This window comes from Sminthopsis crassicaudata, chromosome 1 (assembly GCF_048593235.1).
Source record: "Sminthopsis crassicaudata isolate SCR6 chromosome 1, ASM4859323v1, whole genome shotgun sequence".
Lineage (NCBI taxonomy): Eukaryota > Metazoa > Chordata > Mammalia > Dasyuromorphia > Dasyuridae > Sminthopsis > Sminthopsis crassicaudata.
The window spans coordinates 748,360,937-748,384,077 of record NC_133617.1 but is presented as its reverse complement, the minus strand read 5'-3'; the positions used below and the strand labels follow the sequence as shown (position 1 = coordinate 748,384,077).

Sequence of the window (23,141 nt, the reverse complement as noted above, 5' to 3'; positions counted from 1 at the left end):
TTAGTAGAATAGATGATTTTCAAAATTTTCTGATTAAAAAGAAAAGCAGAGTCAAATTAAAGATTTCAAATTTAAACCTAAGAGTCTAGAGATACCTAGAAAAGCAAATTTATTCCAGCAAGAGGTCTGTATGAAGATTCGGTGTTAATCTAATGGAGAAATGTGTCCCTTCAGAACTCTGAATATCTTCTAAGTGCATTGAAACACACACACGCTTGGTATGGAAATAGGCCAAACTCACAAGGAGACAAACTGAGATGGGAAGGAGAGAGGTGACGTGGGAAAAGACAGAAGCAAAATAAATCTGATCCTGAGGAGGAATTGGAAGGAGATGGGAAAACAGCTAGAATCGAAGGGAGTATATTACTTTTTCGTTGGCGAATGGTTGAACAAATGTACGTGAATGAAAAACAATGAAGAAAGGAAGAAAGAGAAGATATTAGCGAATGGAGAAATGTGTCAGCTCATTGGACACGGGACTTTGGTTTTGCCCAGAATTAAGTTGTCTGCATGATTCTTTGTTCTGGATATGGTTTTTCACTAGGTTATGGTGGCAGCAAAAGGGGGATCCGCAGGTCTCAGAGTCTTGTGTTTAATTTTGTATCATGGATTTCCTTGACCGAATAATCCATCTTTCAGTGGTGATCCTAAAGGGGCTGAGCCTCTCTGAGCTTTAGCAGAAGCCCGTTCTTGGCCCATTCTTGACTCCTTTTTAACCACATATTCTGCTGGAATAGGCATCAAAATTCAGTGATTCCCCCTTCCCCATGATCTGAAGAGACCTCTGAGGAGGATTTCTGTGGCAAGTCAAATCCCATAACAACATATAATAGTTAAAGCAAAATCTCTATCAGTTGTTGCAAACCATGAGCTGACACAACTACATTTCAGTAAGAGGCGGGCTTTTTGATCGTTGCTTTAAGTTTGTTGTAATGGGACTTTATTTCTTCCCTTTTTGGAAAGTGAGAACAAAAGCTTATTCACCCATTATACAGAACTGTTCAGAAAAGTCTTGATTTGTAAATGACCCTTCAGTACTCTCTAGATGGCATCTGAAAAGAAATTGTGTTTTCTCCTCAGAATTCGAGTGGGCTGCCACAGACTTATCAATCACCACATCTTTACCAACCTCATCCTTGTCTTCATCATGCTCAGCAGCGCGTCCCTCGCCGCTGAAGACCCCATTCGGAGCCACTCCTTTCGGAATATCGTAAGCCAGCAAGTTTGTGGACTAACTCTTGGGCACATGGATCAGGGGGCTTCCGTTATGCTCATTTTCTTCTCATTTTGCCAGGCTGCATGGGGTTGTTTCAGTGTAGGGATGCTAAAATGATTTGTATTAAAATTGTTATGAACCCATTTGATGTAGAATTTAAGTCGATTTGAGGTGTAGTATTATTTAAATTTATTCTTTATGCTAATTGGATGAACAGTTTGCAAATGATTATTTAGAGTTCAGAGGGAAAACCTGAATTCCAGGTTTAATTTCCCAAATAATAGGTTATTTTGGAAAACCCCTTCTACCTTAAATTTAAATTAAATTAGATTAAATTTAAATTAAATATTTAATCTCATGCTATATTATTTAAGAGTTTGGAGAGCATGACATAAATGTGCTAGAAAGTTTGCATTTTATAAACGTCTATAAAATTAAATTTTCAATCTGGCTCTCTGAATTAGCCCAACACTACTCTCCCAAATCATGAGTTATCTAGGCCCCCTTGCCTTCTCTTGCTCTTTCCCCATGCCCAATGCAGCTTTTGGCAAGCCCTCTCTAAGTCTTTCAGCCAGCGGGGGAGAGGCTGCATTTCATTCAGTTCAGTGTGTTCTGTACCCAGAAGTCTCATTGCAGGTCGGCCAGGGAGCTCTGACCTTGCTGTGCTCTTCAGGCCTCTGAGCCCCATTGGACACCATTGTTGTGGGGGGCAGCGCATTGCCTCTGCTGGGAAATGAGGGCTTTAGGCTCCTCCTGTGGAAGATGAAGCTCCTGGACGTTCCCAAGGAAATGGGCCCCTGGGTTTAGGTTTTCCTTCACTGATGGGGATGTTCCCTATACATTTGGATCACAAAGGATTGGTGTTCCATTGGTCCATTCTTTTTTATGTTCCTCCTTAGAGCCTTCAGTTTAGCCAAGACTTTGAACACACACACACACACACACACACACACACACACCACACACACTGACATCCACACACTCACACATACACACACACACACCACACACACACTGACATCCACACACTCACACACACACACACACACACACACACACACACACACACACACCACACCAAACTCATAAAAAAGAGAGGGATGTTCAGATAATCTCCTTTCTACCCCATCACCCTCCTCTTCCCATCTTGCACTGGGCATCCCTGACACCAGTGTTAGTTTCACTTTGGGGTTTTCATGAAAAGAGGTAGCTGTGCTAGTCACGTATTATGGGGACCCTCACCCCACAATTCTGCCCTGGCAGGTGCCTCTTCTAATACATCTGCTTCTTTAAGATTTGGAGACAGAATAGGTTTCAGATCAGTCAGTGTTGCCCCAGAGTTCACAATCGAGAACACCGTGACTAGTGACATTTTTCTGGCTATCCCAACTATTTTGGTTTTGAAATTTGGAATATGATCCAATTTATCAGACTCATAGGATACCCTATCTGCTGTGAGGGAACTAAAACTCATTTTTCCCCCCCTGAGGCTGGGGTTAAGTGACTTGCCCAGGGTCACACAGCCAGGAAGTGTTAAATGTCTGAGACAGATTTGAACTCAGGTCCTCCTGAATACAGGGCTGGTGCTCTACCTATTGCACCACCTCGCTGCCCCTAAAACTCACTTTAGAAAAAGGAACTAATATTGTATATTGTTGTTAATGTAAAGATCGTGACCTCTGGGCATAAGCCTGATTATACTTTCTCATTTGGAAGAATGATAGTGTTTAGAGAAAATTCTGTGGAGCTTTATTAATATAAAATTATTTATTAATATAAAATATTAATATAAAACACACAAACAGCAAGTGACTTCTGTGCTCATCTAGTGTGGATAAAAGAGAGCTGTGCTTGCCAGACTTATCAGGCTCCAGCCTTTGTGGTGGGACCGTGGGAAGCTTGGGGAGCCCCTTGACATGCCGTACCGCCCTGTAGCCCAGAGTCCTTCTCTCCTGCTGCCCTTAGGGAGCATCTTTTCTGGCTGCTGATGTTGCTGGGCTCTGCAGGAATGACCAGTCCTGTGGACGTACTGTTTTTTAAAGTTATGAAATATCTGAGTGAGTGACTTGGTAGAAAATGAACTGGAAGTGAATCCTCGAGCTCTAGGAATCCAGCCTCAGGGATCCAGCTCCAGTGAGTCACAAATGCTTTTTCTGGGCTGTCCCCAATCTTCTTGGATGGATCACTGCCCTGATGTAGGAAGGACATCCTGTGGAGACCCAGCAAGTCTTCTTAAATATACCTTGTGTGGTCTGAGCCATTGGGAAACAAGCTCCCAAATGTCTGAGAGGATGTACTAACCCAGCAGTGATAATATGACTTCCTAGGGAAAAAGCAAAATGGTCACTTCTTCTTATTGAAACTCTTGTTTTAATCATTGGCCTTTGCTTTATTTTAACATGAACAGCAAGAAGCTACCCAGAGTTTGATCATGTTTTTAAAATGTTAACATGACCTTGCTCTGTAAAGTGAACATGCAAAGAGCACTGAACTGGCAAACCAGGAGCTTTCTCATCACAACGGATTTGCCTCGTGACTTTGGACAAGTCGTATCACTTCTGAGTTATAGTTCTGGGATGTGCTGGGGTTGGAGAAGGTGATCTTTAATGTCCCTTTTTGGAGGATTAGTGGACCAAGAAATTCATACAGTGTCCTGTGAGCAAATAAGAAATAGTTAAATTCTTGGCTAGTTGAAGATTTTCTGAACTTGTGTGTTGTTAGGTGCGGGAATTTGCTTGGCACCTAAAAGGTTTCCATATTTTACTACAAAAGTACAGGAACGATCATTGTCTCAGGAAGAGGTTTCTTATTTCTTTCTTCTGTTGTCACCTTAGGAGGAGCAGGAAATGCAGACAGGGCTGCCCACCTTCGGCCAGTTGCTATGGCTGCATCATTTGTCTCTCTTGCCAACAGAGCAGCCTAGACCAGTGGTCCTCAAACTTTTTAACTAGGGAGCCAGGTCACTGTCCCTCAGACTGTTGGAGGCTGGACTACAGTAAAAACAAAAGCTCACACTCTGTCTCCGACCCTCAGCCCATTTGCCATAATCCGGCGGGCCGCATAAACATCTTCAGCGGGCCGCATCTGGCCCACGGGCCATAGTTTGAGAACCCCTGGCCTAGACAATGTAATTCACTTCTAGTCAGTTATCTGCTGGTCAGCGGGGCCAGCAAGGGAAGCCCTCCGTCACTGGCTAGCGCTCTCAGGCAGCAGGGCAATGAGGAGGGGAGTTATTCTGGGGAGACCTTACAGGCCCAGTCCATTTTTGAGGTTCACTTGCCATGGGAGGCCAAGGATGAAGGAGGAGGTAGAAATCTTCGTCGAGTTAGTGCCATAAATTATGTGCTGCAGCCGGTGAGCCCAGCTAGGGCTGGAGCATCATGCTGTAGTCTCAACCACAGGAGAGCCTGTTGCACATGAGCACGTTCAGCCCTAGGCCTTCAGCCTAAACGGTCATTGCTTAGCTTCCCTGAATAAGTCTGGGGGGTGGGTGCGTGAGGGGGAGCTGCATGGGGTATTCTGGGACTCTCGGTCCGGTTCCGGCCCGTTTTCCTCACTCTGCCACCTGTTGTACCTTACAGATACTGGGTTACTTTGACTATGCTTTCACAGCCATCTTTACTGTCGAAATCCTGTTAAAGGTAATGGCGTTTTCATCAATCCTTGCATGTACCAAAGCAGCTTTCGCAATAATAGCTTCAATTTTGTGCTTGCCTTCCAGATGCTAGGGTACGCAGATTATGTCTTCACTGGTACTTTTGCATTTGAGATCGTTTTGAAGGTAACAGGTTTCCCCAGGCGTGTGTTTCAAGGACACTTATTCCTGGGGGTCCCTCGCCCAGGAAGGACGCTTGAAGTGTTTTGTTTTGTTTGGGGCTTTGTTTTTGTCTTCTTTGCTCAAGCTAAACTTTTTTTTTTGGTCCTAGGACATATTCTGTAACAATCTATTTGGTTTTGTTGTATTTTTAAAAATTCTGATTGCATGTAGGAGCTACTTTGCTTTATGATATTAATGAGAGAATTCATTTTGCTCCTTTAAAAAAATACAGTGTCCGCTGCTGATATTTAATTCATTGTGTGTGAGCTTTCTCTCCCCTGCTCTGACACATAAAGGATCACATCCTCTTTTATGGAGGGAACATTTCATTTCTCGTTTCTCTTACTGGATTATATTTTCAGAGACTTAAAATAGTACACTGCTATTTTCTTGCAACAGGATTTGCAAGATAACTTGGGTTTATTGATGTGTTAATATATTCTGCATCTGTTTTAAATTTGGGACTATTTTTAAAACCGCCAAGAAGTAAACATATACCGATAACTTAAATGTCTGGCCTTTGCATGACTGAAAAGTTGGCATTGCCCCATGGGGTTGGTGCACTGATCGTGAGGGATGCCCTCCAGGGAGCACACAGACAGGGCCCTTTTGACCTCCAGTGGAAAATGCTCCATTGGACAATGGGCAGCGCATCATTAAGCTTAGGACTCATTGAGAGCTGGTTTGAAATGTGTCTGACGCCTTCTTGCAGCTCCAGACAGTGCAGGCTTTCCGTAAGGAGCCGGGCCTCAGGCAAGCGGCCCCCTCCATGAGAATCAGTAAACAAAGTGCGCAGTTCCGAGTGTTAACCAGCTCATGCTTTTTAGAGCCATTTTGGTCTCTTTTGTGTGTATCCCTTTGTATGAAATCATATCGGTAACTTGGGCTGTTTACAAGATGAAAATAGGACTTGGCTCAGTGCCACCGTGCTCCGGTTAGGGGGAAATGGATTGTATGGGCTAACGCTCTTCCATGAGGGTCTGCATCCCTTTCCCTGCCTTACTTTAATGCCATCTTTTCCCAAAGACACAGAATCTAGCCGTCAGTCCTTCAGGGTCATCAGTCAGAGCAACAATAAGGGATGTATTACACTTGGATGTAAAATGTTTGTGTATCGATCCAAATTTTACTCTGGAAATCGTTTTTAAATAAGATGTTGAGACTAACGTCTTCCTGCATAATTAGCTCTTTATTCTTAGCTCCGAAGACTAAAAAAAACTCCAATTAATCCATTTTTTCGATGTTAAAATTTTCAGTTATCGTTAAATGCAGTTATTCTGTGATCATTTGACCAGGTTATTCCAAAAACTACCAGGGAAAAGTAGTCGAGGGAATACAGTGACCATAGGGCATACACATTTACATGGATGCCAGATTCTCAGACCAAGAAAGCCAGTCTAGTGCTCATCCCAATGGGCTGCCTTAGCTGGGACGCTGCCCGAACCAAGTGTAGACACCTACTTTTCTTTATAGGAGATATCACTACTTACTTCTCCCAAAATATCTCTCTTTTTTCAATGCCCCATAATATTGAACACATTTTAGACAATTTGAGAAGATCTCTTGGTCTGTGTAACTCTATGTTGGGTAGGCTTCCAGTCAAGAAATCCCAAGGGGCCAGTGGCCAAGAAGTGGGGTTCTGGCTGGTTACCTTCCAGATATGCTGCTCATGTCCTAACTGGAGTTCTTCTTTCTTGATTGGTGAACCCCAGCATCGTGCTTCTTTTTGGCTTGGAAAGATATCGTGCTGGATTTCTTTTCTCATGTGATTGTCACGTTCATGTGATTGATACACTACCCAGTACTGACTGGATCATGGAACCAGGAAGATTCTGAACGTTACGTATGGGAGTATGTTTATAACCTGTTGATATACAGGCTGTGACTTTAAAATCACAAGATGGGATTTTATGTGTGGTGAATAAAACCTGTTTCATGTTAGTCCAATGTACATCGGTGAATGTACTTGCTTATGGGAGTCAGGGAGAGGGCAGTTTTTAGATCATGAGAGATTTATAAGGATTTTGAAGCAGGTGATGCAGGTCTCTATGGATGTGGAGCCAGTGGCCAACAGGGGAAAAGAGAACCAGCTTTCTTTCTCCTGCCTAAATGAGGAAGCTGTTTTGGAACTTTGCAATTATTGATTAGTTTCTCAGGGGTCACTGACGGCAGCACCCTCACATTTTGGCGGACTACCTCTGCGAGCAGGACAACAAAAATAGACAAGATGTCCCTGCTCAAGAGAAGTACCATTCACACGTGTCAAGTGAGGACATGAACGAGAATTTAAGCTCCTCTACTGGGAGACACAAACTGTTCCTTTTAAGATGATTAGTTTTGCCTTAGCTAGTCATGGGCCCATATTCCTTTGCATCTAAAAATGTCAGTTAAGCACCTTCTCACATTTTTGGTTTTATAGCATCTTCACCGTATAAATGATGTTTTCTAGGTACATGCACCCCCTCCTTAGGGGTCTTGTAAACAGCCCAAGTGGAAGTACCCCTGGAGAAGGAGGGAAACATTCACTTACTTGCAATTCTCATTGTAGATGACAACTTTTGGAGCCTTCCTTCACAAAGGGGCATTCTGTAGGAACTACTTCAACTTGCTGGACATGTTGGTTGTGGGCGTTTCTCTGGTATCGTTTGGGATCCAGTAAGTAACCAAATCTGTGTGTGTGTGTGCACGTGTGTGTGTGTGTGTGTATGTGTGTGTGTGTGTGTGTGTGCATGTGCATGCAATACCCACAGTCACTTTGGAGGTTGAGACAGTGTCCATTCTTAATATTTTGGAAATACCGAAGTTTACAGGGGTAGGATAAGGGAGTAAGTCTAGTTCTATTGATGGATATTGGTGAAACTTTGGGGATAGATAATTTTTTTAATGACAACCTGTAGGGGCAGCTAGGTGGCGCAGTGGATAGAGCCCCAGCCTGAATTCAGGAGGACCTGAGTTCAAATCTTGTCTCAGACACTTAACACTTCCTAGCTGTGTGACCCTGGGCAAGTCACCTAACCCCAGTCTCAGGGGAAAAAAATGACAACCTTTAACATGCAATTTCTTAATTTGGCAATGGCTCATGTTTCCTTGTGTTACTTCTTGCCTTTTCTTGATTCTATTCCTATATATTAGCTGATGGTTTCTGTGGTTTTATGTTTATCCCCAGAAGTCCCTGGGTAGCTGATTGTGAAATCAGGAGCAGGGATTATGGATGGATTATAAGACATCAACTCTATCACATTGTCTTTATCTGTAGACATTTTCAATAGGAAAGAGTATGTGTTGTAGAAGCCATTGTTAAGTATCTTTTTCTTTTTCTTTTTTTCCTTTTTTTTTATTTTTACAAAAATTTTATGCATAGGTCATTTTCCAGCATTGACAATTACAAAACTTTTTGTTCCAATTTTTCCCCTCCTTCCCCTCACCCCTCTCCCCTGATGGCAGGTAGATCAATACATGTTAAATTTGTTAAAGTATAAATTAAATACAATATATGTATACATGTACAAACAGTTATTTTGCTGAAATAGTGTGCAATTAGCCTGTGAAGGAAATCCAAAATGCAGGCGGACAAAAATAGAGGGATTGGGAATTCCATGTCGTGGTTCATAGTCGTCTCCCAGAGTTCTTTCGCTGAGTGTAGCTGGTTCAGTTCATTTCTGCTCTATTGGAACTGATTTGGCTCATTCAAGTATCTTTTTTCTTCCCTTTGGGCATGTTTTAAGCAGGAAGGAGGAATATGGCCCGACATCTTCAGCCCGTACTCTTCAGTGCTTGAAATACTCACAAAACCTAGGGTAGAAGTCATAATAATCGAAGTCTTTGGCCACATCATTCCCCCGCCACAAATATCTGTGGCATTGAAGCACCTATTCAAAACCTGATTATTAATAGTGCTCCTGCTCCTCCAAAGAACCGAGAAAATAGAAGGGAGTTTCTTCTTTAAAAAGACTGAGAGTTTCTAAGTCTCCTCTCTTAGATCCTCATCCCTTTATGCTTTAGGTGATACTAGTCTCTGCCAGTATCATAGTCTCCAAACGATGATCTATAATGACAATAGGGTAAGGCTGAGTAAGGAAGGAAGTAATAGAAGGAAGAACAGTATCGACTCAAGGGGTGAGAGTTTATTTAACTTTATTTTATTTTTTTTATGAACAAAACATTTTCTCTCCCAGAACAATATCAAATCTATGACTTACGTTCAGTCTTTTGTAATGGAATGTTAAACAAGAACACGGTTCAGAAATGTTCAATTGTTTCTGGATTTTCCACAGTGCCTGGAACATAGTGAGCATTTAAAAATGGCAGTCGAAGCAAAACAACTGTTTGGTCATGTGTACATATATTGTATTTAATTCATACTCTAACATATTGAACATGTATTGGTCAACCTGCCATTGGGGCGGAGGGGAGGAGGGGAAAAATTAGAACAAATGGTTTGGCAGTTGTCAATGTTGTAAAATTACCCATGCATAGCTCTGGTAAATAAAAACTATTAAAATATTTAAAAAAAAAAAGATTACAAAAAAACCTGAAACCTTCTGCACAATCAACATTAATAAACTTGGGAGAAGGGAAATTATAGAATGGGGAAAACAAATAAATTTTTTTAGTCAGTTAAAAAAAAATGGTAGTCGACTGTCTAACTGACCTTGAGCCAAAGAAGTAGTGCTAATTTTTGTATCTGTGTCTAAAGGTCATTTACAAATGAGTCACCTCCATGATGACAAATGAAAGCAAATGAATAGCATCCAACTGATGGTTTCCTCCCATTTGTCTTTTCTTTAGGTCAAGTGCAATCTCCGTGGTGAAGATTTTGAGGGTTTTAAGGGTCCTGAGGCCTCTCAGGGCCATCAACAGAGCAAAAGGACTTAAGGTTCTTATTCAAACTCTTCTTAAAATGTGTGGTTCTTGATATGTCTCACCCTCGTAGTCCCGGCCTCTTCTGAGCCAGACTGGGGTTCATCCCCTTAACTTCAAAGTGGGCTCTACCCATGTAAGTGATCTAATCCAATTTATCTTGAGATGAACCCCCTCTGCCCTGGCACTCCCTTTGCGTGAGTTTGAGAAAGCTCATAAAGCTATTGGTGCCCTGCTTTGTACTCTCCATCAGAAAATGAGTAACAAGTGAAAACTTGTGAGCAAATAGCAAGCTTCCTGAACATCAAAAGGCCTGCTAGGTTTTAACCCAGAACCTCCTGGTAGGAGCTGCTGACCTCTGTGGCCTGACCACATAGTTTGTGTACCCAAGCTCTCCACAGCTGCCACGGCCTGACCATATATTCTGTGTGCCCAAGCTCACCAGGGTTGCCATGGCCTGGCCATGTATTTTATGTGCCCGAGCTCTCCGTGGCCTGGCCATGTATTTTATGTGCCCGAGCTCTCCGTGGCCTGACCACGTATTCTATTTGCCCAAGCTCACCAGGACCCCCGTGGTCTCTATTTTACATGCAGAGGGAGTTTTGGGACAGACACCCCCCCATTGTGCCCTCTGAGCACCACACTTCCCAGCCAGGCTGTAGCGAGCGGACCAGATGTCACAACTGAGTCTCCATGTTCTCTCCTGTTGTCCCTTTCTTCTCTCGCCAGCATGTGGTTCAGTGTGTCTTTGTCGCTATCCGAACCATAGGCAACATCATGATTGTCACCACCCTGCTTCAGTTCATGTTTGCCTGCATTGGGGTGCAGCTGTTTAAGGTAGGCTTGGGGAGAGAGCCCCGGACTTGGAAGCCATGGATTGATGAATGCGTCCAACACTTAGGCTCAAACCTCTCAGCTCCCGGGGTCTGCCAGAGGCAGCCATGACAAAGAGAATTCCTTCTCCTCCTCTCAGACCCCAAGGGTGTCCCTTTGAGCACATTACGTTTCGTGTTTCCACAAAGTCAGGCTCTAGATAATAGGGTGGGGGTGGGGGGAAGAATACACAGAAAAAACAAGATCGTTCCTGCTCTCATGCTCGGACTAGTTAGGGGGCCAACACTTAAAGAAAGTTGTCAAGATTAAGTTGTCCTAAGGTGCCCTAGATGCCCAGTGAAGGTGGCAGTGCCAAGGGTTGTGGGTAAGGCCGTGGTGCATCTCCCTCTCATCAGAGAGTTGGGTTGTTGATTTCCATCTCATCCAAGTTCCATGAGCCATCCTGCAGCTTGGACTAAGGGGAGCCCCATCAATCTAGAATAGCTTCTGGAATGGGCCGGGGGCAGACGGAGGGCAAGAGACATGAGGGCCTTCTCAGTGGTGAGAGTTCTCCCTGTCTCCCAGGTAACCAGGATCCGTTTGGGGATAGAGAGGGTAAGGGTGGGCAAGGTGCCTCTAGACCCTCATTTTGTAGTTTTTCAAAGAGCTACATTTTCCTGTTCTATTTATATTTAGGGGAAGTTCTACCGGTGCACGGATGAAGCCAAAAGTAACCCTGAAGAGTGCAGGTGAGTAGGGCCTGGAACTGGGGAGGAAGAAGGAGAAAGGATCCGAGCACAGCTTCAGAGAGCAGGCGAGAGCCTGAGCATCCCCGGGCAGGATGGACAGTCTCGTTACCCGGACGAGCCTTTCCAGTGAACGCTGGAGCTTGCTCTGGCTCTGGGAGATGTGAGGGAATCCCTTCGTGTATGATCTGTCAGTGAGCTAGATTATATCAAAGATTCCTAACCTGAGGTCTGTGGACTTGTTTTAGTATTTTGTGGCCTCCTTCAAAAGAATTGGTTTTCTTTGTAATCCTGTGTATTGTGTTGTATTTTATGCATTAAAACACATGACTCTGGTAAGGGCCCACCCAAGGCTGTAGCAGATGGCTGCCCAAGGGGTCCAAGACAAAACAAACCAAAAAAACAGAAAAGAACCTCTCTAAGGTTTTAGATTTTCTTCAAGTATTTTTCCTGAATAAGTCTAGCCAGCAAACATTAAGTGCTTACTGAGTGCTAGGCACTCTGCTAACAGTTCTGTATCCAAATCAAGGCAAGTGAAAGATCTTTCCTGTCCGCAGGAAGTTTATATTACAATAGAAGACAAATCCATCCAGATGGGGAGAAAGTATGGGGAGAGAGCAGGAAATAACAAGTCAGGAGGAGGAAGTCCAGAGACAGGGAGGGAGCCTGGCTGGCCTGGACCCTTTGCTTCAAAAAGAGAGGTTCTGAGAGGATGAAAGGGCCAAAAGGAGTGGGGAATCTTCTCGGGTGAGAAAGCTGGTGACTTACCATGAAGAAGAGAAGAGTTCTGAAAGAATGAGGGACTTTTATGAATGGTTCCCCAGCGTTCCCCCTTTCCTCCGTTCCGCCATCTAAACGCATTTATGTGCTCTCCAGGGTGCAGGGAGATATGGGGAAGGAATTCTACATGTTCAGCTGGGGACACATTTTTCGTTGTGCTGAGAAGTGTAGAGGGGTTCTTCCCGTGCACCCTCATGCCCCTCCTGTTCATCATAGTCACATCTAATTCACTCGCTCCTTTGTTCACTCTATTTTTGTTTTTTTAATATTTGTATTCTAAACTTAACAAATATCCACAAACATGGACATTTAAGTTTGCAAAGATTCAAAAAGAAGGAGTATTTAGTACTCTGACCTTACGTGTAGTTTGTTTAAAGTGTCAATTAAATTTAACACAAGAAGCAACTAAGGCAATTCTGTGACTGGGTCCCTTTTTGAAATGCCTTCTTTTCAGTGATGAATTCGCTCAGGTTCTGTGGCTAATAGCGCTTTCGCTAGAAAAGAGAGGGACATATCACAGCACAAAGTGGGCCTTCCCAAGGGACATGGGATTAGAGCAAAAATGATCAAAATAGAACAGAATTTATCTTCTATGTCAATTAATCCACAAACATTCATTTTATAATAAAGTCGAGAACAGATAGGGTTTTGACGCAGAAGCATCTTAAAGCTCTTACATTCCAGAGCTTGGCAGGTAAAGGAGGTTGACTGAATTTCATTCTGACTAAAGAGATGCCAGTGTAAGATCAGGTTAGGAGGGGGCAGCTGGGTGGTGCAGTGGATAGAGCACCAGCCCTGAATTCAGGAGGACCCACGTTCAAATCTTAACACTTCCTAGCTGTGGGACCCTGGGCAAGTCACTTAACCCCAGCCTCAGAAAAGAGAAAAAAAAAAAAAAAAAAAAAAAAAAAAAAGATCAGGTTAGGGTTTTCTTTTGGAGAAAAAAAAGCATTGAGAGGATCTTCATTTCCTTTTTCATGAGAACAGAAACCGGCTGAGGTTTTGTGGTTTTTGCAGTAGCTAGTTGCCGCTAGTCGAGCTGTTGCAGCCAGAGCTAAAACTCATTAATTTTCCAGCCCCAGCCTGCCCCTACAGGGTGCCGTCGGCCATCAGGGGGCTGAAGGAGCATGTGGACCACTGAGCCGTTCCCATCTTTGCTGCTCAGAGCTCCATCCTCCTGATTTTACAGCTAGAGCAGCACTTGCGCTTAATGTGTGCTTTTGTTTTTGCTTCTCAATGGCAAGAACTGTTTCTTGTTCCTATCGTTGCCCTGGCGTTGCTTTATTTTATTCTTCATTGCACAGTATCCATAAATGTGAAATGTTCATGTTGTGGTAGATTTTTTATTGTTGTTTCCATGTTGAGGATGACACCTAAAAATCACTGTTAGAAAACCCAGAAGCCATTGGATCATAGATGTAGGGTTGGAGGAGAGTGCAGACATCCTCCAAGCTCATATTTTCTAGATAAATCTTCCCCAGAGCTAACGCTTATGGAGGTGTTCCAGGTGGGATCTCATTTGATCTTGACCACAGCCTTGCGAGGCAGATGTTTGGAGATGGAGGAGCAGATCGACAGGTGGGATGACCTTAGATGGAAGGCTACTGAGACCTAGACTAAGCCTTAGTGCAGGGCGGATGCTTGGATGGTGGCCAGAGTCGCTCTGAAAAGACAGAGGGGCAGGGCCGGGAAGGTGGCCCCTACTTGGGGACAGTGGGCTCTGCATTGATCATCACCCTTGATGTTTGTAGAGGGATTCATGGAGATTCCATGTGGCTTTTGTCTTTCTCTAGGGGACTCTTCATCCTTTACAAAGATGGCGATGTGAATAGCCCCATGGTTCGGGAGAGAGTTTGGCAGAATAGTGATTTCAACTTTGACAATGTCCTCTCGGCGATGATGGCTCTTTTCACGGTCTCCACATTTGAAGGATGGCCTGCGTGAGTATCGAGGGACCCGTGGCTCCTTCTGTGAACTAGTCCCAGGATCATACTTACTGTTTAAAATGTTTTTCCTAAACTCAGCTGACTGCTCTTCCCCCTTCCTTTCCTCATTCCCCCAAAATTGGGAGGTTTTTTTCTCTTCCATTGTTGGATTTCCCCTAGGTTATTTTGAAGGTCTTTATTTGTGAGATAGGGATTTTTGGGCCTACTAGAACTTAAGACATGAAGATGTAAGTGTTCAGAGGTCTATCCGTTGATACAGTGCTACAAGTGCTTTAGCAATAAAACCAGAAGAAGAAATTAAGGAAATAAGCAAAGACAAGAAGGAAATGAAACAATCTCTTTTTGTAGATGATATTTGAAATGGAATAAAAATGATGGTTTATTTCAAAAACAATAATCACTTAAAATTGATTGAAAAATCAATAACTTTATCTAGGTTTCAGGTTATGAAAAAGTCATCAGATTTTCCATGTATTATCGGCAAACCTCCAGAGAGACAGAAAGAAAAATTCTACTAAAATCACTACAGAATATATAAACATGACAGTATTGCCAAAATTTATTTATTTATTCAAAGCCACACCAAACAAATTACCAAAAGATTATTCTATAGAGCTAGAAAAAAAATAACAAGATTCATATAGAGAACAAAAGGTTAAGAATGTCAAAGAAAATAATGGAAAAAAGTGTGAAGGAAGGTAGCCATATAGAACCACGCCAAGCAGCATCCTCATCAAAAAACGGAAATGTTGATCAGTAGAACAGGTGATAAACAATGACCAGATATACAAGTAGCACGGTTCTAGGATCCAGTCCTCTTGGAAAGAGAGAGATTTGGGAGACATTTGGAAAGATGTCGAAGCTGTTCATCCCTAATGGCAAAGCTTTTGACTTTTTCTAGAGAGAGCTCCAGCAGCGTCCCCTGCATCCATGGCCAGTTTGTCTTCCCAAGGGCAGGGCTCTCTCTCGCTTTCTTTGTGGGTCTTCACAGTGGTTATGCTGTACACTATGTCAAGCATGCTACAGTGAACCATGTATGCCATGTTGTGCCAGGTATACCATGCCGTGCCAGTATGCCATGCTGTGCCATGTATGCCATGCTGTGCCATGTATGCCGTGCCACATAACCCATGTTGCACCACATACATCATGCTGTACCAGTACACTGTGCCATGCCAATATGGCCACGTATGCCATGCTGTGCCACATACCAGTACACAGTACACAATGCTGCACCAGGGACACGGCTTGACCACCTGAGCAGAGTGCTGTTCTCATTGGGTAATTGGAGATAAGTGCTGAAGGAGTAATTTTAAGACCAGGAAAGAGTAGTGACCACTCCCCCTTTTGGGGAGAGACCCCATGGATCCACACATTTTTATGTCTACATTTAGTGCTTGCTGTATTGGGTTCGGACCAGCACCTTTCTGAGGATAAACGAGAGCCGGAACCACCCAGCTATTAATTTCTCACCAGAGCCCAACCTCAGGGATGCCTTCTGTTAGTCCAGAGTCCCAGGGAATCACAATTCCTTCCCTTCACACACACTCACAAAGGCTACGTGACCCTTTTTGAAATTAAAATTCTGGTTGAAAGAATTCTATGGGATGCCTTCATCCTTTGGCGATAGCCTGGGGTGTGCAGGGAATTGTGGGGCAGGGAAAGAGCACTATTTCTTGAACCAAGTATTTTAAGTAGAATTCTGGCTCTCCCAGTTAGCATCTTTGACAAGTCACTTAACCTCATCAGGCCTGAGGAATCTTCTGACTATAAACCCTCTGATCCATGAACAGATATTTACTTAGAACCTCAAAAAAATTAAATATTTGTGAGAGACACAGTAGTGGAAGTTCCAATCCTGAGACAATTTCCTTGGAGAGACAAAAAATACTCAAAGCCAACAAATAAATAAAGGGATGTCTGAACAAATTATCACATGTTAGTAGGTTATTATTATGCCACAAGAAAGTATGAATATGAAGGATTCAGAGAAAACTAGGAAGAAACTGAGAAAAACTTATGAAGTCATTCTGAGTAAAATGAGAGGAATTAAGAAAATTACTATTCAGTGGCCACGATTGAGAAGGAAAACAGCGCCAAAAGACCCAAGAACTTGCGTCGGGGTCAAGACTGATCCTGGCTCCAGAAGGTTGATGTCGAAGCGTGATTCCCGACTCTTGGCAGAAAGGGGCCAGACTGGAGGCCCCGAGGAAGAGGGTCATTTTCAGAACCGTCTGACTTGAACATCTTTGTTTGCTGCAAGACAGGGCATTTTGGGGATGGGAGGAAGAACTAGATGGGCAAAGAAAGTCTCAATGAAACTTTTAAAATGCACAGAATAGAGAAGGAAGTTTTGAAGGTAACACCCAGACAAGCTAGAGCAATTTTATGAAGTTAAATGTGTACTGGGGAAAGACTTTGTGTAAGAAATTCATAATTTCTTGTGTAATCCTCTTATTCTGTTTTTCTATATTTAACATTTTAATTTGTTAACTTCATAATAAAACAATTAATGGACTCATCCGATAAAACAGTACGTGCTGCATCCTAGGGGAATTTGGAGCAGGGAGCTTGCTGGTCTGGCAACAGGGAAAACCCCGAGAAGCCGGAGGCAGGAAGGAATCCCCAGCCCAATTTTTAATGCACGTGTCTATTTTCAGGTTATTGTATAAAGCCATCGACTCCAATGGGGAGAACGTGGGCCCAATCTACAACTATCGGGTGGAGATTTCTATCTTCTTTATCATCTACATCATCATTGTGGCCTTCTTCATGATGAACATCTTTGTGGGCTTTGTGATCGTCACCTTTCAGGAGCAGGGGGAGAAAGAGTACAAGAACTGTGAGCTGGACAAGAACCAGGTAAGAAGGAGGTGCCCGGGGGGCTCCCAGACCCACGCAGAAGAGGGGGCCGTGTGCGTCCGGCCGGGCTGCCGAGAGGGTGCCGGGCAGAGTTAGGAGGGTTCTTTGTGCTTGGAGATGCTGGCCCTGTGTTGGGACATCTGGCTCCGGGGACGCCCTCCTGAGCGGGCCTTCCTGTCTGAGCCTCAGTCCCGGCTTCTCCTGGCGCTCTGGTTCGCATTGAGGGGATGCTGCTGCTAGGGATCAGGGAAACTGGGTTCTGCCACTGAATCCAACTGGGTGACCTTGAGCAATAATAACAACAACAATAATAATAATAATAACTAGCAATTATACACTAATTCTAAGTTTGCAAATATCTCATTTTATCCTCACAACAACCTTGACAGGGCTGCCCAAGATGTAGTCTGTCGAGGGCCCCTTCTGTTCTCCCTGCCAAGGATCACATGATGTAAAAAGTGCATTTTGTATGCCGCAATCCCCAGCTCCTGGGGGGATCATGGCATGTGCCCACGGGGTGCATTTACCCAGCAGGCGAAGGCGGCCTCGCCTCCCCTTGCTGGCTTCCTCCTTGCACTGTGGAGAAGTGCTTGCAGAGCCGTGGGGACTCTGACCTCTCCGCGGAGATTCTCAGAGCTTCATTCTTGGCCTCTCCTGCTTTTGCAGCGTCAGTGTGTCGAGTACGCCTTGAAAGCCCGGCCCCTGCGGAGATACATTCCCAAAAATCCCTACCAGTACAAGTTCTGGTACGTGGTCAACTCCTCGCCCTTCGAGTACATGATGTTCGTCCTCATCATGCTCAACACCTTGTGCTTGGCCATGCAGGTAAGCAGTCCTTGGGAGACACCGGGCCCAGAATAAATCTAACCATGCTCTTAGAACGTGATGGACAAGAAAACGAACGGGGGGAAGTGGAGGCCATCCTTTGGCCAGAGACGCTTGGGTGGGGATTGTTTGGAAAGAAGGCTGTTGGCAGCCATGCCACGGAGTCTGCGGGCCTGCGCTCGTGCTGTGGAGCATGGCAGGTACACAAATTATAGTCCCTGCCTTGGCTTCGACAAGTTCACTTTTACAGGATGCAAGGTATGGGATGAACAGAAATAACTGACATAAGGGCAAGGAATGAAAGGGAAAAAATTAAAATCCAGTAAGACACATAGTATAGAATGGAAGCTACACTTCTACCTAGAGAGACGCTGCCTTTGACACTGTATGGTGAAGCATGTGCTTTGTTATACGTGGAGAATCAAGCACCAAAATGTATGGAAGAAATAAGCGCTGTGAATTATTAGAGATTTCCTGGCATTTGAGCTGGTTGAAACCAGGGGCAGGATTTAATTGGATTTCCCTTGTACACATTTCCAGAGTAAAACAATAAACAGGCCAAATGGCACCTCCCAGTGGCTCGTGGATGTAATGACCTTTGTTTCTTCCTCCTTCCCTCACCTATTTGTCTCTGGGACATGTTCTGAAGTTACCAAAAAGAAAAGAAAATCTCTGAGGATGGCCCAGAACTGACATGGTGTATGCCGCAGAGCAAATATATATCCTCTCCTTCATTGCCCCAGCAAGTCCCCGAGGGAGGTACCAGGGATGTGATTAGTTCCTTTTTATGGAAGAGGAATCTGGCTCAGAGAAGTAAGGACTGGCCGAGGGTCATGTGGCTGAGTCAGAGGGAAGACTCAAAGCCAGCTCATCCTCACTCCCACTTCAGCCTTTTACTGAAAAGTCAGCGTGAGGCAAAGAGGCGCCTCAGGAAGAATAAGCAGTTCGGAGTCTAAGGCTGAGTTGTTCTTTCTTTGGCAGAGAACCTGCATTCCCTGATTCCAGTCTTGTTTTTAAGTCAAGCCCGGGTATTCTCCTAGAACTGGGAACATCTTCCCTCAGAAGGAGTAGAAATTCCTTTTATCCTGGTCAGGGAAACTGACCATCGCATATTGCCAGAATCCAGACTTTCAACATCAGCCTGACCGGTAGACTAGCTTATCCTACCCCCTCCCAGCTCATCTCAGGCCAAAGGCTCCATGTTTGCCCGGGGGGTGTCAGCAGGTTAGGGCTTTTCTTCCTGCTGTTACAGAAATGTGAGTCAGGGCCTTACGTATCACCTCCATGTCTTCGCTTTGGGCATCCGTGGCGGCTACAGCGTGTACGTGTCCTAATGTTTTATTTGGTCACGAATAAATAAAGCAGAGTAATCACTTCATAGGAATCAGTGCTTCCGTTTTCACCCACAGCACTACGAGCAGTCCAAGATCTTCAATGACGCCATGGACATCCTGAACATGGTCTTCACAGGGGTGTTCACTGTGGAGATGGTCTTGAAAGTCATCGCATTCAAACCCAAGGTAAGGCTCGAGCCCAACTCCTTTAGGTTATCTCCCAATCAGATGAGAATAGCCTCAGCTTCCTTTTAGTGCTGTGCTACTAAATAATCATGAGTCATTCCAGTATCTAGCTCTATTATCTCTTTAGAGCATTACCAATCTGATTAGGGCAGGTTTTTTATCTCCTGAGAAAACAAAATCTAATAAAACAATTCTGAGAAGAGGCAGGAAGAAGGAAAGATTTGGGGAACTAGAGAAAGATGATTTTGCTATAAACTTGATTATTTTCCCTAAAAATTATTTGTCACCTTGTCTCTAGTGTGTCTGCCCTAGTCAGCTAGCATGGAGATCAACATGCAAATGTTGTTTAAACAACCGGAATAATTCTGTACTTAAGTCACACTGAGATTGTTAATGCAGACAAGGCTGGCTTATCTCTCGCCTCAGATGCAGGCATCCGTCCCAGCATCGCTGTGACCTCATTCTTTCTGATGACTATGGCAGATTTCAACTTCTACAGTCATGGTGAAGGAGACGCCATTTACGTTGGCCCTCTTAAAGTCTGGGTTATGTGGAAGGAGGCACCTCAAACCGTGAATAGATGAAATTCTGCCTTTGAATAAATTGGAGGACCCAGAGTACTGTCAGTCCCCTGTGGGCGGATTTGTTAACCTTCCTCACAAGGGACGTGTTCTGCGGTCAAAACCGTGTTCTTGCACTGACTCCTTGCTATTATCCTGGAGGGTAAGGCAGAGAGCAAAGCGTAGCTAAAATACAGACGACAGAGCTGTCAACACAGCCCTAGTAGGCAGCCCCGCGTTACAAAATGACAACGGTCACCCAGTTTTTCATCATGTGGAAAATCTAGCTGATGAGAATGTTATTACCTTGGTTGTAATGAAATGAATGACTTTGCAGATTCCAGTTACGTGACCTTCCAATCCAAACCTCTCCCTTTCTTCCCGTTGAATTAATTTCTTTGTAATCTTATATCAGATTTTTGTGGATCAAAAAGAAAGCACGCTTGTAAGTTCATCACTGTGGGTGACTGCCGCGGGCCCAATTTGGCAGTCTATGCATGCTTAGATGAATGTACTGTGACTTGTCCATATAAAAAAAAAATAGATACCCATTTCCTTCTTTTCCAAATTCATCTTAATTTACTTTGAGATTTTGGTTTGATCACTGCTCTCATCCTGCTCCCTGCCCTCCTTATTATTTTGAACAATATTTGTCTATGCTGATGGAAAAGGGTGGCCAAGTAATTATGTCAGAATTAGAATTTAGTGGGAAGACTTCCCGAGTAGTTTACTGAGCGGTTATGCTTTGGGTGTTTTCCCCCTGAAGGTGGCTACAGAGGGATAAGAAACTTCTCTCTGTTTCAAACCCCTTCAGAAAATGCACCCTGTCCTTTGCCCCTTTCTGTCGATTGACCTTTACTCCTCTGAAGCATTCAGTGGTGTGAGAACAGACAGATGATACTGAGAATAGTGAGTATCTAGCATATAATCTGTAGAAAGATATGAGTTGCTTATTTGAGGGGATTTCCCTAGAAATCGTACTGGTTGGAAGTGTTTTAACTCAGCAAGATCATTTAATAATACCAAGTAACAGCAAACTCCTTCCAGAAATAACTGGTCCTGGCTGTGCCCCTGTGGCAGGAAGCTTGGAGGGGTGAGAAATGGTCAAGCAGAATCGGGGGTGTGACCCAAGAAGGCCAAGACCCTGATGCTTTTTGCTCTTCTGTCCTCTTTGATTTGTCGAACTCAACTTGAGAAAGAAGCGCAGGCTCGGCGCTCGGCTGCCAACGTGGCGGCCGTGCTGGAAGGGATTGGTAGGTTTTCAGGGGCACATTTGTTCCCAGAACCAGGAGTTCCTTCCCCCCGCTCCTCCAAAACAACTCTAACCACAACCACCCGGGTCAGGAGTGCCACAGGCCTCCTTTCTGCCTGAGACCCCTGGGATTTCAGCCATCTTCCCCCTCCTCTGCTGTTCTTAGTCCCTGGCACAAAGTGCAGCTGGCTACATGACAGGAGCCACCCACCTGTCACTGGCGTGTGCTCAAAGCCTCCTTCCCTGCCACAGAACCTGCCAGAGTTCGCTCTTCCCTCACCCTACCTGGAGAACGCAGGTTCATCTCCGAGCCACCCCCAAGAGCTGGATAACCAGCCTCAGAGCAGGAGGCTCCCCACCTGACAGTTCTAATGGCTTCGTAAGCCCACGTGAGTTATCTGTGTGATGGGGAGTGATGGCACCTTGGACTGCCTCGAGAAGCATCATCCGGGACATCCGGGAGACATTGCTGATCTCAGACCGTCACAAGAGCCTCGTGCTCAGTTCTGGACACCGCGCGTCAGGAGAAGCAAAGGAGCCAGAAGAGGGTCAGCAGACTGGTGAAGAGCGCACTGTGGAGCCCTTTTGTGCCAAGGGCCCTTTGAATGTTTATAACATCATTACGTTATGGTGCCTTATAAGGCCTGCAGGCTGGATGCTCCCCACTCTGCTGTGCAGGGAACTGGGCAGACATGTAGCCCATAAAAGAGACTTAGAGAGGGCTGATAATGGTCTTAAAGTATGTGAAGAATGAAGAAGAGAGAGGGTTAAATGTGGGCCCGCACTCTGCTTTTCTTTCAGAATTAACCTTTTGCCTTCTTTAATTGGGGTCATAATGCAGATGATAGAGATTTGAAGAGAGTAAATCCCCCTTCCAGCCCCACTCACCAGGCTAATCATAAAGTCATTGCAGCGGTCAGTGTTGACCAGTGGGCCAGTGAGGCTTGACGGAGGCTGGGAGGTCACGCTGCATTTACCCCATGGCATTTTCACGGGCCTAAGGCCCATCCCTCTTTGGGGAGCAGGCAGCATCTGTAATATCTGCTCACAGTCAGTGGGACTCCGACCACATTTATTCAAGAGCAGCGTGCTTTACTGTGGGGTTAGGAGGCGCAAGCCCTGCACTTTTTCTGGGCCAGGACCCAAAACGCACACGTTGAACTCCTATTTGCCCAGATCGTGGGGCAGCGCAGTCCTGGGCGAGGTGAAGAGGAGTGATTTTGCTGCACCCCGTTTGTGTCTTTGGGTCCATTCCTAACTCGATGTGATTTGAGCTTCTAGTGGATTCCTTAGGCTATTTCAATGTCCTAGAAATATCACAGGAGCATTTGTTCAAGCAAGAATTTTACTTACAAAGACATAGCATACTTATGTGTTTAAATCCAACGCCTTCAAAGCACCTGCTATCGGCAAGTATTGTTGAGGCAGAGCGGAGCCTCCGCTGGCCTTGGGCTTCCTCTTCTCCCTGGGAGGAGGTGACAAGTCACAGGTCAGCACAGTCACAAGAACGGCGTGCTAGAGGCAACGATGGCTGCATTGAGCATTCCCAGCTCAGAGGCAGCCAGGATGAAGGGACCGAGTACCAGAGGCACAAAGAAAATAAACTATCAGCCCTTGTCCTCAAGCAACTTATGTTCTAATGGGAGAGAAAAGGGGGCAGAGAAGGCACAGAGGAGATGCAGAGGCCATGGGTTTATGGGTATGCATGTGTCGGGGGCTGGGAGAAATCTGGAAAGGCTTCTTCCAGAAAGAGGGGATCTAAGTAGAATCTGGAAGGAATCTTGAAAGAAGAGACTAATACAGCCCTTCCTCTGTGGGGGCAGCCAGGGTCCGGCCATACAGGCAGCAGATGGACTCAGAGATGGGGGATCTCCAAGGAGGCTCGTTTGATTGATTTGGATGTTGGGGAAGGCGAGGGATAGGAAATAAGTCTGGGAAATGCAT

General features: G+C 44.7%; 1 protein-coding gene across 9 annotated transcripts in view; it reads left to right on the top strand.

Annotated features, from left to right (window-relative positions):
- Positions 1 to 23,141, top strand: part of CACNA1D (calcium voltage-gated channel subunit alpha1 D) — a 292,709-nt gene that overhangs the window by 200,253 nt on the left and 69,315 nt on the right. For all 9 annotated transcript variants that reach the window (XM_074284468.1, XM_074284463.1, XM_074284465.1 and 6 more), the window contains exons 20-29: positions 1,081 to 1,210; positions 4,798 to 4,857; positions 7,582 to 7,688; positions 9,822 to 9,909; positions 10,623 to 10,730; positions 11,403 to 11,455; positions 14,026 to 14,172; positions 16,839 to 17,040; positions 17,707 to 17,865; positions 19,275 to 19,385. In XM_074284468.1, coding sequence (XP_074140569.1) covers positions 1,081 to 1,210; positions 4,798 to 4,857; positions 7,582 to 7,688; positions 9,822 to 9,909; positions 10,623 to 10,730; positions 11,403 to 11,455; positions 14,026 to 14,172; positions 16,839 to 17,040; positions 17,707 to 17,865; positions 19,275 to 19,385 — 1,165 coding nt within the window. The remainder of the gene's footprint in view (positions 1 to 1,080; positions 1,211 to 4,797; positions 4,858 to 7,581; positions 7,689 to 9,821; positions 9,910 to 10,622; positions 10,731 to 11,402; positions 11,456 to 14,025; positions 14,173 to 16,838; positions 17,041 to 17,706; positions 17,866 to 19,274; positions 19,386 to 23,141) is intronic.